The sequence below is a fragment of the Diceros bicornis genome, chromosome X, assembly GCF_020826845.1.
Source record: "Diceros bicornis minor isolate mBicDic1 chromosome X, mDicBic1.mat.cur, whole genome shotgun sequence".
NCBI classification, from domain to species: domain Eukaryota; kingdom Metazoa; phylum Chordata; class Mammalia; order Perissodactyla; family Rhinocerotidae; genus Diceros; species Diceros bicornis.
Genome location: NC_080781.1, coordinates 126,272,042 through 126,285,630, shown reverse-complemented (window position 1 = coordinate 126,285,630; position 13,589 = coordinate 126,272,042). Strand labels below are relative to the sequence as shown.

Genomic DNA, 13,589 nt, shown 5'->3' with positions numbered 1-13,589 from the left:
AAAAACAGGTCTGGAGTTTCTCCCAGACAGAGGACGGAGGCTGCAAATTGAGTTTAGAGGGTTGCCGACCTTTAGACCCGGACTGGCGGCAGGGGCAGCCCACTCTTCTGGTCTTGAAAGCCACAGCAGGCTCTTGTAATTGAGTTACCTCCTGGAATTCAGGAGGACTAATCCATCTATATAATTTCTTCGCCTGGTTTAATGCCATTAATGAAACCCAATTAAGGAGCGGGTGAGGTTGGGTAGGACCAGGGGAAACGGATTTTCTGCATGGGAGTCGCTGGGGCGTCTCCACCGCCAGGCTGGAGCCTATGGTCTGATTAATGGACGGCTCCGAGGACCAAGTCCTGCTAGCGGCCACCTCAGTCCCTCAAAAGAGCGCCCAGCTTCCGGGTATCAGCGCGCCCAGAAAGGGCCATCGGAAAGGGTTTCCCAGGACGCCCCAGGGCTACCCTGTGCCCCCTTCCATTTCTTTGGCTCTTTCTCCTTCCCCATTCGCCCCCTTTTGTACAATTTCTGAGCAGTCTTCCTTCTAGTTCAAATCTTTCGGGACCTTCCCTGTGTTTGGTCACTAGCGTGCCCCAGGCGACATGTCGATCCCACTTATCCCTCTCCAGCACTCGCCCTCAGTCCCGCCTCACTCGGCTTGCCTGGGGTTGGCCATCCTGGATGGTGGGCACTCTTTTCACCCAGTTTGCCAACCAGAGCGACCAGCCCTAGGAGGAGGGGCCTGCGTGTGGGAGTGGGGGTGGGAGGTGGCAGCCGCCACGGTCAGTTTCACTCTCTGTCCTAGTGACACCCAGATCCCAGCGCGTCCTTCTCACGGAGAGCCGGGCTATTTCAACTTGGGCAGCGGGCCAGAGGCGAGGAGTCGCCGACTCCCGGACTGAGATTCCACCGCTCGGTGCAGGTAGTTGCCAACAGCAGAGTCCCCAAAGTGTAGGTGGCGACCAGCGCGGGCCCAGGCAGCGCTGCGGAGAAGGCAGGCTCTGGGATCAGAGGGGCTAGTAGGCTAACAGGGGCGGGGGGGCGCCGGGCTTCGATTTCGGCGGCCAACAGTGCGAGCCCGCTTTGGCGGGGCCCGCGGGCCCTGCCTGTCCTGGAGGGGCCGAGGGACGCCCGGCCGACACGCTTGCCCACTCTCCGCTGGGCTCGCCCGGGTTTTGCCAATCGGCGGCAGACGTCGGCGCGCCCCTGTTGAGCTCTCCTTTTACTACAGCCGGCAGGCGGCTTTGTGCGGGCCCCGCCCTCGCCGGCCCCCGCCCCCCGCGTGCCCACACCTTGCCATTTATATAGAATGCGCCGCGGTGTTGATTCGCGGCTCTCTGGGACCGGAGAGTTCTTGGGAAGGAGAGCGAGAGCAAGGGAGCCGGCGAGCTCTGAGGGGGTGTGGGTGTAGGGAGAAAGAGAGCGAGAGCAGGTAAGGGCCATCGGTTCCCGCTCCTCCGCCTGCGAGCAACTCGCCCCCTGCCCTTTGGCAAAATAATAGGAACCTAAAAATTGATTAAACAGAAAGAAAGAGGCGACCCTCCCCTCTCGATTCTCCGCGGGCGACAAGCTGCGCGGCTCTGCGGTGTAACAGGCTCACACGTTGTTCATCACATGTTCAAACATTTCCCTTTTGGAGAGGCTCGTTATTTTTAAGTGAATATTTTCGTCTTTGTTTTGATTTTTTTTAGACCTTCCCCGGGGTTTTATTTTGATTGAGTTGGCGGCCCGCAGCGGATTGGGAGAGGCGGGGGAAAACAGCCCGCCGGCGAGCGGGCAGCCCACCCAGGCAACTCCCCGCGCGGCCCGCGCCGGCTCGGCGAGCGGCCCGTGCGGAGCCCAGGGAGGCCGCCGGCGGAGCCGGGGAGTCCGGGCCGCACCTCTCGGCGGCCCCGGGGGTTGTGAGCGCGGCTCTCGGCGGGCGGGCGGGCGAGCGCGCGGGCAGCGGCGGCGGGCGCGGAGGGAGCGCCGCGCCGCGCCGCTTTGTCTCTTCACTTCTTGAGCAAAGAGAGCGGCTCCTCCCGCGGCCGGCCGCTCGGGCTCGCGGCGGCGACGGCAGCGGCGGCGGCGGCTCCTCCTTCAGCCCTCTCCTTTCCTCCCCACTCTCTCGTAGGCAGCGGCGGCGGCGGCAGCGGTGGGGAAAAGCGGATTCCGCCCCAAGCCACACCGAGGGGAGCTCGCGGTCTCGACTTGCCGCCTTAAGCACTCTCCCAAGTCCGGCCCGCTCCGCGAGGACTTCCGTCTCCTGGGCGAACCCTGTCAAGCAAGCTGGGATCTATGAGTGGAAAGGTGACCAAGCCCAAAGAGGAGAAAGATGCTTCTAAGGGTAAGCCCGCCCGCCGAGTCCGCCTGTTTCCCCTCCCTTGGTTTCCCTCGCCCCCTCGCGTGCGCGCCGCCCTCCGGCGGCTCCCTTCTTCCTTCCCGGAGCCTAAGCTGCCCGTGACCTCTGCGACCCTGGGCGAGAAAGGGGGGGCCGGGGCCGGGGCCGCTGGAGGGTCTGGGTTTGCACCACTTTCCCTCCTTCCTCGTGGAATTGTCGCCCCGTGAGTGCCTCTAGCCTCTTCCACTCCCTGTCTGGACGCACCGTGGTGGCGCTGCGGGCAGCCGAAGCTGCTGCAGCCTGGAGCGCCGGGAACAGCGCTGCGTGCTACTGGCCGTCCGCCTGTCTGTGCGAGTGCATGTGTGTGCGTGTGCGCGAGTGTGCATATGTGTGCTGCGCGGGTGCAACATGGTGACATACTCAGGAATCTGCCCCACTCTCAGAACCCAAGCTAGAATCCACCTTCAACCCCCTCTCCCCTCCCCCAATGCAAACAAAGAGCCTGGCCGAGAAGCAAAACCCCTCCCCCCACGCTCCTTTCCCCCTCACACCCCCTGCTCCCCAACTCTCTACTCCCCCTCCCCAGAAGGCAGGAGCTTGCAACCTTCGACACGCCGCCTGCAAAAGTGAGCAATCCCGGTGCCCCGGCGCCGCCCGCGCTGCGCCTCGGCAGCGCAGCCTCGCCAAGCCCCGGGAGAACAAAGGCTGTTGTCCTCTTGCCACTAGTGCCCAGCGGGAGCGGGCTTCCGCGGGAGGGGACAGTCCCCTCCCTCCGCTCTCCGGGGTTCAGCCACCTCGGCCGGGGCGCCCGGGTGCGGGTCCCCCAGAGTGCGTGTCTCGGCCTGGGGCCTCCCACCGGCGGGTTGCGACTGCGCTGCGGAGCTAGCTGGGGAGAACTCAGGAGAAGGAAGGAGTGTCCCCCTTGGCCCACGCCAGTCCTAGCCATTGCCTTGCTGAGGACCCGGTTTAGCTCCGGAATGTAACCTGGAGACAGCATTCTTGGAGCCCCGGGCGCAGAGAGAGGCACAGAGAGGGGGTGTGGTAGAGCAGTGGGGAAAGGGCAGGTGCCTTAGGAGCAGGTGTCCGGAATGGCTACGGAGCAGAGGCTGGATTAGGCTGGACCAGCCCGAGGGCCCCAAGCACACTGAACCGCAGCGACCCATGCCAAGTCCACGCTGCAGAAGTGGTGTTGCACTTGGGGGGAGCCCCAGCTTTCGTTCATGGGGCCCCAATTCCTCCCTGAGCCCTGAGGCCCCCTTCCCTCCCACTCGTCTCCCTATTCTTTTTTCTCGTCTCCTCCTTCTCGCCTCTCCCCATCTCTCAGAGCTTTCTCTCGAGAGAGATTCTAGGGCAGCACCAGCCCTCCCCCGCGGAAAGTTGTCAAAGTCTTCAGCTCAGGGCCTTTATCCTTGTTTCTAAATGGAGATGTTTCCCTTCTAACTAGGCAAAGCGTTGACGAAAGGCTCGGGAAGTTTGTGGGGGTTGGGGGGTGGTTCAGATCTGTTGTCCTAACGGTCAGTGTTACCACCATCCTGGCTCAAGGCTAGAGTTCAACCTCTTCGGACCCACTCACACCCGCTGGCTGTTTGAGGCGCACAGATTAACTGCAACAGTCACTTGGAAAGTAGAACTCCTGCTACACATTTCCAGAGCTTTCCTAATTGTAGTGCCTCTTAAACAGGCATTCACATGATAAGAGAAAATGACTTCAGTGTCGTTAAAAGGTTCTGTTTTCCATTGAGTGCCCTGAAAGGTAAATGCAATTGAAGATTGTAGCACCAAATTGATCTAGGCAAGTGATTTACCTTCTGAATCGGGGAGTATTTCAAGTTTGTTTCTGAAACTTTGGTTCCTGATTTCCATCAGGTGGTTACCTAAGGTTTATTTCAGGCTACCTTTGGGAGGACCCTGAAACCAAATTCACTCACAGAAAACGAGTTGCTCTTTTAGGAATATAGTTTGCAATTGTCCAGAATGGAGTAACAAGTCTGGAAACATTAGGACAGGTTACTGTAACTCAATAATGAAAATTTTTACTAGGTGTATGTCATAACATTTTCTTATGTTGATTCACTTACCACATTTGAAACCGACTACCTCTCTGTAGGAATTGTGTAATTAGCATTTGGAATTATGGTTGTAATTAGAATAAATTAAAGTAATTTTATAAGGCAACTTGTAAAATGGGAGTTTACTTTCCTGAGGAGATGGGAATCTTGTGGCTGCTAAGAGTGGGAGTGCCGTTTCTGTTGGTTGTTGAATTTAGAGCATTTTCAAAATAGTGAATGCCTAATAGTCCTTAGTATTTTCTCCTTTCAAGTATATTAAAAATCTTATGTGATTAAATTTTAAAGACTACTTTTTATGTTAGAGATGAAAGATACCAGGTCTATTTATCTTTTTAACCAATAAAATTTATTTACCATATTAATTAAGCTTAGTTATTTACACATTTCCTATACCTAGGTCATTTTTGAAATTTTTTAAGCTGAGGGACTCATGAGCACACTCCTTGCAACATAACAAGATTAGGATTGAACCTTTAATAGATACTTTGAATATACGCACGTTTAAATTTGAACAATGGTGTGACAAATGATTGAATCAAGTCAAATAATTTAGTAACAGTTTGAATGAATTTCACAATCTGTTTTCAGAGCCTACTGCTCGTTTAAATTCAGCCTCCCACCCCATCATTTGGGGTTCATGCCCACAGCCTATCATAACTACATAGAAGATTATCATAGAATATGGTGTTTCTAGAGTTTTTAAAAGCATAGGTAGTAGGTAATCAGTAAGTTAAATTGTGCTGCTTAGTGAAATATGGCTTTCAGAGCAAACGTCTTTTTAAATGACATTTTCTTCAACTCATTGAGGTTAAGACCAGTGATGGACAATGATCTTTTCAATAACCTTTTCAATAATGTAGCGAGACAAGATAGTCTGTCCTCTTTGGGAAGAGGGAGGGGATCTTGATTCTGTATGAAGCTATTAAAATGGCCTCTTGTGCAGCAAATCACCTTTTGTGTATTTATTTGGGCTTTGCGTAAACTTTTCAATTGGCAGATGTGTATATAGTATGGGGCACTCAGCTCCTGACCAGGAAGACCTATTTCCATTTCAGGGAAGAAGAAAGCATACATTTGTTTGTTCAAGCAGACACTTGCTTAGTTTTGACTCACTCTTATCTACCTTGTCACATAAGATATTTTCAGCAGTTCTCTGTTGGAAAAGCACTCAGTCAAGGCTGTGCCTGGTTTACTGCAACTATGTTCCTGTGGCTTTTGGAAAACCTGTAGCCTGCTACAGATAAAACCAAATCATTTCTGGATTGAGTAAAAGTGCTAGCCAGTTCTCCATTTCAAAACTCATTTGGTTTGTGGCTACCTGTTTGGAGATGGGTATGTTTTGTCAACCATCCTTTCTCCTTGTGCTTAGCCAGAGAGCGGTCACATCCAGGCCAGTTTCAAGGCCATGTTGGCTGTGGGTTCTCTTGGTGATACGGCCGGCACTAGCGTCAGGCTGGGCTTATCCTGGCTGCTGGGCGATGGAGGGCAATTCCTCGCGTAGTCCAGGAAGCCAGCCACTTGCACAGCTGGTGCTCTAACGGACTGCGGTGCGCACATGCATTTATGGGCACAGCTCATTTTCTGCTCCCTTTCTGGCCTTTTCCAATAGCCTCTCTAACTATACCTAAGAGGGACAGGGCATTGTGGTCAGCCAGCATATCAAGTCTTGAACCTTGAATGCCATTCCAAAAGATCATCTTGGTCTTGGTGGATTACTGTAATAGCTTCTGGCAAGTGTCTTTCTCAGGCTTGGGCCAGGCAAAGCAGGTGTTTAGAGGTATTTTACCCACAAGAAATCATGATGTTGATGACCTCTTATTAAAAACTAACAATCATAATCTACCTATTACTCACGTAGGGACTTGTTTTTTCACCTTATGAATAAATCATCATGGACCAGTGGTTTTATGGAGGGTCATAAGCCCCATATTGTCTTCTGTGCTGAAGATGGTGATCATAGCCTCGACGGGGTGTGCCCAGGGAGAGCTCTAATCAGAAACGTTAGTCTGTTCTTGGGGATAGGTGCAGAAAATGAGTGGACAGTGCCCCCACATCCTCTTCATATTATTTCTAGTGGAGTGCAGCTTCTTTATTGGCAGAGGCTGAAGCTAGAAGGAGGAGCAAGTTGGGACATGGGTTATGGGTACTGTATCTTCTCCCTTACTTAGTATTGCTTCCCCTAAGTCTCTTTCCAGTACGGTTCAAATCGTTAAAAGAGGTTAGGATGCATCCTTGGGCTGGAGATGTGGGTAATGTTGGAGTGGGAATGGATGTTGGGTTGTGGCGAGAAAGTGAGCTTTGGGGTGAAGGAAGGGGTTGAGGTCCATGCCTAGGGCAGGGAAATGTATGGTGGCCTTGAGAACAGGCTTGGGACTGGCAAGAGAATTGGAATCAGGGTTTGGGTGCTAAGCTGGAGGGCTCATTTGTGAGGCAGTGAGTAAGGAGATGAAACTGTTAACATTCCAGGTCTCTTTGCAGCTGTGCTGTTTTATGTTCAAATCAACTCCTCATTCTGGGAATTACAATCAACACAGAACAACCAGAATGTGTTGCAGCTCTTCAAATATATCCAATAAAAAGGCTTTCTAGTGTCTGCTTCATTATGGCATATATTTTTGGAGTTGAGAAATTTGAAAGAAATAGAAAATAATTGCTGAGATTAAACAATTCAAGGAGAAAAACAATGAATTGAAGTACAGCAGGTGGAGGGGATCCTACATGTCTGTTACCTTGCTAAGCTTAACGTGATCTTTGAAATGTGAAGGTTAGGCACATAGTATGTTTTTAGCAATTAGTAGAGAAGACAAATGTCTGCATAAATCATTGTCTGCAGTCCCCAATTTACATTTCCCTACCCAGAAGACACATTAGCACCAGGATTTCTCAGCACAGGCTGAGGAGTGGATTTCAAGCTCATTGTCCTGTGTGACGTGGTTCATCTTAGTCCTCACTAGTTCTCTCCAACTCAAACAATAGCTTATCTATTTGTGATATACCAGTTCTACAAACTCACTTGAATCAGATTTCTGACATTTTTAAATGTGGCATTGTATCACTTTGGTAAATGCCATATCTTGATGAAACATTTCTTAGGTGTGTGGATTTCAGGGTAAATGTACTAATTTCCTAAAGAAAGTGAAATAGTATATAGTAATCATTATGACCACTACTCCAGCCTGCAGATCTAATTTCTCCTTGAATTGGATGGCCACTTATTTTTCTCTAAAGCAGTGTTTTCTGGGGTATTAGCCCTGAAAATGGGGGGTTTATATTAGACTAGTGATAAGTTCTTGATTCTAGGGGCATGATGGAAGTATGAAGGACTGTTTTATTAAGGATCTGGGTTTGTGATACACATTAAGCTTAAATGACAATTACTGTATGTTGAGTTTAATGTAAAGCAGTCCTCATGCCCTACTTATGCCTCTGCCCCTTGAAATTACTTTTAACATTGATTTCCAAATGGAAATGGCATTAGTGTCGCTGGCTAATGACCTTCCCCACAGGCAAAGGGCAGAGGGTAGTAGATGTCCTTGCTGGTTCTTTTTAACTCTGGCAGCACCCTTGGCCTCTGTTGGTGTAAGGTTTGGGCTGACAGTCTAGGGGTGCAATAGGGCTGGGCTGAGCTGGGTCACTTGCTTGGTCTACCTGCTATCAGCCTTCTGCAGAGACCTCAGATTTGGTTTGGACAATCACTGTTTGGTCCAAAGGAATTCTCAGGTGTGCATGTCTGTTCTTCTTTCTGGACCCTATCAGTAGGGTCTGGGAAGAAAGATAAAAATTGGTGACGGGCAGATGTGGCTGAAGGCCAAAGTAGAAAAGAGTTAATTAAAAAAAAAATAGTATGAACCCAGTTTCCTTTTTTGTAATTGAAGATTATACATGGTAACATGCACAAATCTTACATATGCATCTGAATGAATTTTGAGACATGTTTACACCCATGTAATCAGCACCAAAATCAAGATATAGGATATTTTCATCACCCCAGAAAATTCTCTCATGTTCCTTTTTTGTCACTCCTCCTTCAAAGGCAACTACTATCTTGATTTCTGTCAACATATTTTAGTTTTGCATGTCATTGAATTTAATATAAATGGAATCATGCAGAATGCACTCTTTGTTTCTCACACCTAGCCATCTCTTTTCAGCACGCTTCCTTTTCCAGTTGACACCACTTCTCCTTGTCTTCTCCTCTGGTTTCTTGGAAGACCCCCACCCTGCCCCACACTAGGGCACTCAACAGGGTCTTATACTTGGCAGGCCCATTTGTTGAATGATCTAGGCAAGGTACGGGATTCCTTTAATCAGGAGTATGTTTTATTCATCATTTAATAACAATAACGATAATGATCATAGTTATTACTGTTATCATTATTATAGTAGCTTCTAAACTATTGAGCACTTACTATTTACTAGGCATACATTATTTTTACATATATTTCATTTGATCTTCATGACAGCCAAATGAAGTAGCAATTAATATTTACAGACATTAGAGATGAGAAAATTGAGAGATGAGAAGCTTAGAGAGTTTATATAGCTCGTGTGAGTCACATAGCTAGTGGGTTGCAAATTACTAGCACAGTGCTTGGCATTGTAGTAGTCAATAAATGATTGTGGAATGCATGTACCATGCACTTATCAACTCGTTGGCCCTGTGCTATGTTCATTTCCAGTTTGTTGTCATATCAGAAAGCTGTGTGTTAGAGAAAGGCTGTCAGTGACTCATTGTGGCTTAATCTGATAGATGCCTAGGGATATTTACATTTTAATTAAAGGTTGCTAGAGGCAGAGGTTTAACCCAAAGGAATTAATGTCAGTGTTTGGCTGTCTGACACCTAGATAGGTTGAGGAAGTAATTTTGGTTGGGGTCCTAAAAATAATAGTTTTTCTGAGCACTGACTATTTGTTAGGGATTTGACATGAAATATTTCATGAAATCTTCATAACAATCTATGGAGGATAGATATACATACTATATGTATTATTATTCTCATTTGACAGATGGAAAAACTGAGTCTCAGAGATTGAGGCCAGCTGGAGGTCACTCAGCTAGCAAGATGGTGGAGCAAGGGTTTGAGCCAGGTTTGACAGACTTCAAATCCACCTCTTAACCACTATGTTATACTGCCTCCCTGGGCAACACAGTTGATTCTTTTCTAATCTAGGTTGGTACAAAGACATATTACTTCCCATTTGCCAACATGGACATGATTAGGAAGAGTGTGCCTATACCTGCATGATTGCTCCATGGCTATGGTCTTTGTGCAGCCCAACAGATCTCTGAACTTTTCTTGAGTGTGTAGGGGAGGAAGACAATTCCTCTACCCTCTCTAGGTCATTCTGGCTGGCCTAATAATTAAATTGACATGAGACAGAATAACAGGAGAAAATCCAACAAAGCTTTATGACATGTATACATGGGAGAAACCCAGGAAAACTGAGCAACTCACCAGAATGGCTGAGGCTGCCACATTAAATACCATTTTTAGCTAAAGACAAAGGAGGGTGTTGGGAGTAGTGGTTTGGGACTTCAAGGGGGAGGAAGGCAATTTACATGGAGATGGAAATGCAAATGAGCCAAGTATAGACAATGTGACCTGAGAGACACATTTTACATTACATTACGGTTATCTTATGGTATTAGCTCCTTCCTGGAACAGGCCCTTCTATTTTAAATTCTTTTAGGCAATCAGAGGGAGGTCAAAGTTCCCCCCCACCAGACTTTTGTTCTTAAAAATACTCAAGCCAAAGAGACACATTTTGGCCTGGCCAATTCCGATCCCCCACAAACGGCTTTTCCATACCAGGCACTGTGCTGGGCCTGGGTGTACAGAGATGAAAGAAACCCAGTCCTAGCTTAAGGCAGCCCTTTCCTTCCTCTTTGGCCTTGGACATCCTGCCATTTTACTTTCCAATGTGCATCTCCCCTCACTTGGCCATGATTATGACTTTCAAGATTTAAGCATTTGTCACTTTGAAAATAATGGTACTTTTTTCCAGAACTGTGTTTGGGAGCTTGTTTCACCTGTGTTCTGAAGATTACACTTCCTCTTAATTCACTGCTGGGTAAAACTCTCAATTGTTTATTTTTTCCCCCATTACATGGCATATGCTTTCAGTCTGTCTCTCATCAGAATCGTATGTCTCATTTCCCTTCTCTTTCTCTCTCAACTCCACCCCGTTCTCCCTCCCTGCCTCCGTCTCTCCTTTTCTCCCCCCTCTTTTCCTTGCCAACAGATGTCAGTGGTTTCCATTAACCAAATGGGTTTCCTTAGGGTATGCTGGGCTCAATGGAGGATTCTCATTTCTGGATTTTCTCCCTTGATAGCTATATTAACTTCAGTGAAAGAAATCCCCCCCCCTTAAAGTGTAGCCCCACTGAAGAAGCTTTTCACTAATTATATAACTCATTTTACATGGAAAAATAAAAAAGTGTGAGCTTTATTTTTTATACTATTTATGCTGTCTTCAGTTAGATAATATTTCCAAAAATATATCTTGTTAACAGAGACACACGCCTTGAAGGAGCATATTAATTATAGTTCTCAAAGTTAGGAATCCTGTAGTGTTTCTTTGGGCTGCATACCCTATGTTTAACAGCTGTAATTAACAGTGACAGATCTCTTGCACGGTTATAGGTAAGTTGAATAACAAACGTGAAACCTAGGTCTCAAAAATCCCTCCAAATTATGTAGATAGCATTTCTATTGCTCTTGAACTGGGGTTAGTAAACAGATCGAGTTCTTAAAATATTTATCTTGCTGTTAAAAGTAGAAATAAACAACCTAAAGAAGGCGGGCTGAGTGCAGTTCTTGCATATGCCTGTGGATATTTTAAGGGTTCTTTCAACCATGACTTTGAAAGTGTTGTGAACTGACCTGCTCATTTTGCCTTTGATTCTCTATGTGTATGCGTGCCTCTCCCCTTGAGGGGTTTATTGAACATTAAGACTTCCAAGAGCTCTTGCATTTGTGCGTGGTTTTTGGAGCTCGGGGACCAATGCGAACCATTCTCCTGGAAACAGGGCCAGGCGCTTCCTCGATGCTCTCGGTCCAGGGAACATTTGTTTTCCGACTAGCTGGGACCCAGACGGTAGCGCTGAACGGTCTGCTTAACCAGCGTCCCTCAGTCGCCGTGGATCTGGCAGGCGGGTTTCTTACAAAGCTCAGTGTGCTCATTAGCCTCGTGATGTGGCGGCTGCCTAAAAAAGAAACACGGAAAAGTTGTGTCACCGAAGATGAAACTTGGCGAAGAGCCGCTTGGCGCCGGGCATGACAAAGCTCCTTCCAGGCGCCGGCGGCGACGGCAGGCAGCAGAGGGCTTTGCCCACTTGCCCTGGGTGCCCACGACCCGGCCCGCTCGCGTGGGGACGCTGCAAAGTGAGCCGCGGCCGCGGGCTGGGCGCCGGAGCCGGCGGTGCGGCGGCGGCAGGCGGGGGAAGGGTTCGGGCGCTCCGGTGCAGCCCGTGGCCTCGCGGTCTAGACCGCGGGCGCTCTGCAGCTGGTGGGATGCAGTCTTAAGATGGTGGCGGCCGGGCGGGGCCGAAGGAAGCGTCCCCCCTCCCCCCCAGCCATCAAGACTTCGTGGTTCAGCATACACCTGGCCCACCCACTGGGCGTTGCAAAGGCAGACGGAGAAGGCCGATTCCAGTCAAAGCCTTGAAGTCAGTGCTTGGCCAACGTTTGCCTTCTCTGTCTTCTGGTCAATGCTAATGCGGTTTTAGCTGTTCAAAACCTAGGATGCATCTTGAGCAGAACGCTCAGGGCCGTTTTGAATTTATTTGTGTGCTTTTATATTGCTTATGTTTCACTGCATCGATTTTTTTTTTCAGATTACAAAATAATGTATGTTTACCGGGGGCAATTTGGAAAATCATAAAAGCGTAGAGAAGAAAATATCACCCAAGGGTTGCACTCCCAGGTCAACTTTTTGAGATTTTCCTTCCAGTCTTTTTTCTCTGAATTTTATAATACATACATATACATGAGTAATTATCTTTAAGTGTATGTGTAGGATCATGCAGTATATACTATAAGCTACTCTTTTTTCTCAACAACGTTAGAATGTTTTTCTGTCATTAAATAATCTTCCACACCATCATTTTTAGTGTGTGCACTGGGTGTGGACTTGGGGGTGACAAAGGAGAGCTGGTGATTTTGTGCCCGTGGGTGTGAAAGGTTTTTCTGTACTGCCTTGAGATCCTTTTCACTGGGCTCCACAAACATTATTATTTTATAAATGTACATAGATGAATATGTGCGTATATAAAGATATACGTATATGCATGTATAAATCTGTAAATATAAAATTAAATGCATATAGACAAATATGCATATGTCTAAATAAATACACAAGCAAATATGCTTAGAATAAATCCTGAAAAAATATACACCGAAAGGAAACTATGTGTGGTTGGCTTATAGAATATTTATAGTTTTTCTTTTATTTGTATCTTCTATTTTCTCTACAGTGACATATTAATGATATAATAAAAAATAATTTAAACAAAATATTGCTCATGGATTATCTTCAAACTGACTTTTATGCTCCAGCTCCTGCTGTTCCTTAATCTGGAATGCTCTACCTATTATTTCTACTTTTTGTTTTTTTTTGGTGAGGAAGATGGTCCCTGAGCTAACATCTGCGCCAATCCTCCTCCATTTTGCATGTGGGATGCCACCACAGCATGGCTTGACGAGCAGTGTGCACGTCCGTACCCGGGATGCAAGCTGGCAAACTCTAGGCGGCCAAAGAAGAACACATGAACTGAATCACTACCCTGCCAGGCTGGCCCTGTTATTTCTACATTTTATGATCCTTCGTCTCAAGCTTAACCCATATCCTTAAAGAAGCCTCTCTTCCACCCTCCCCACAGGAACCGCTTGCTCCCTGCACTGGGCTTCTGGGTTACCCATCTGATGACGTCCATGGGCTACTTTGGGTAAATCCCATGAATAGCTTTTCACCTGCTTATTTTTTATCTCCCCCACTACATTGTAACCTCCTCAAGGGCCATTTTCACAAAACAGGTGCTCAATAAATGTGTTACTTAATGACAATGCTCAGCATCCTTCCTAGGTTTCTTTAAATGCTTCTGTACCTTTGAAACTCCAGACCATACCAAAAGCCCTTAGAATGACAACAACATTCCATCAGGATTTAGTATTGCTAATTTAATTTGGGGTACCATTTCTACTTTACAGTGG

At 47.7% G+C, this 13,589-nt stretch overlaps 1 protein-coding gene across 2 annotated transcripts in view; it reads left to right on the top strand.

Moving 5' to 3' along the window:
- Positions 1-1,350: 1,350 nt before the first annotated feature.
- The window catches only part of FGF13 (fibroblast growth factor 13), a 469,867-nt gene continuing 457,628 nt past the window's right edge, over positions 1,351-13,589 (top strand). For both annotated transcript variants that reach the window (XM_058536856.1, XM_058536854.1), the window contains exons 1-2: positions 1,351-1,420; positions 2,102-2,314. In XM_058536856.1, the coding sequence (XP_058392839.1) occupies positions 2,266-2,314 (49 nt within the window). In that variant the 5' untranslated portion in view covers positions 1,351-1,420; positions 2,102-2,265. The remainder of the gene's footprint in view (positions 1,421-2,101; positions 2,315-13,589) is intronic.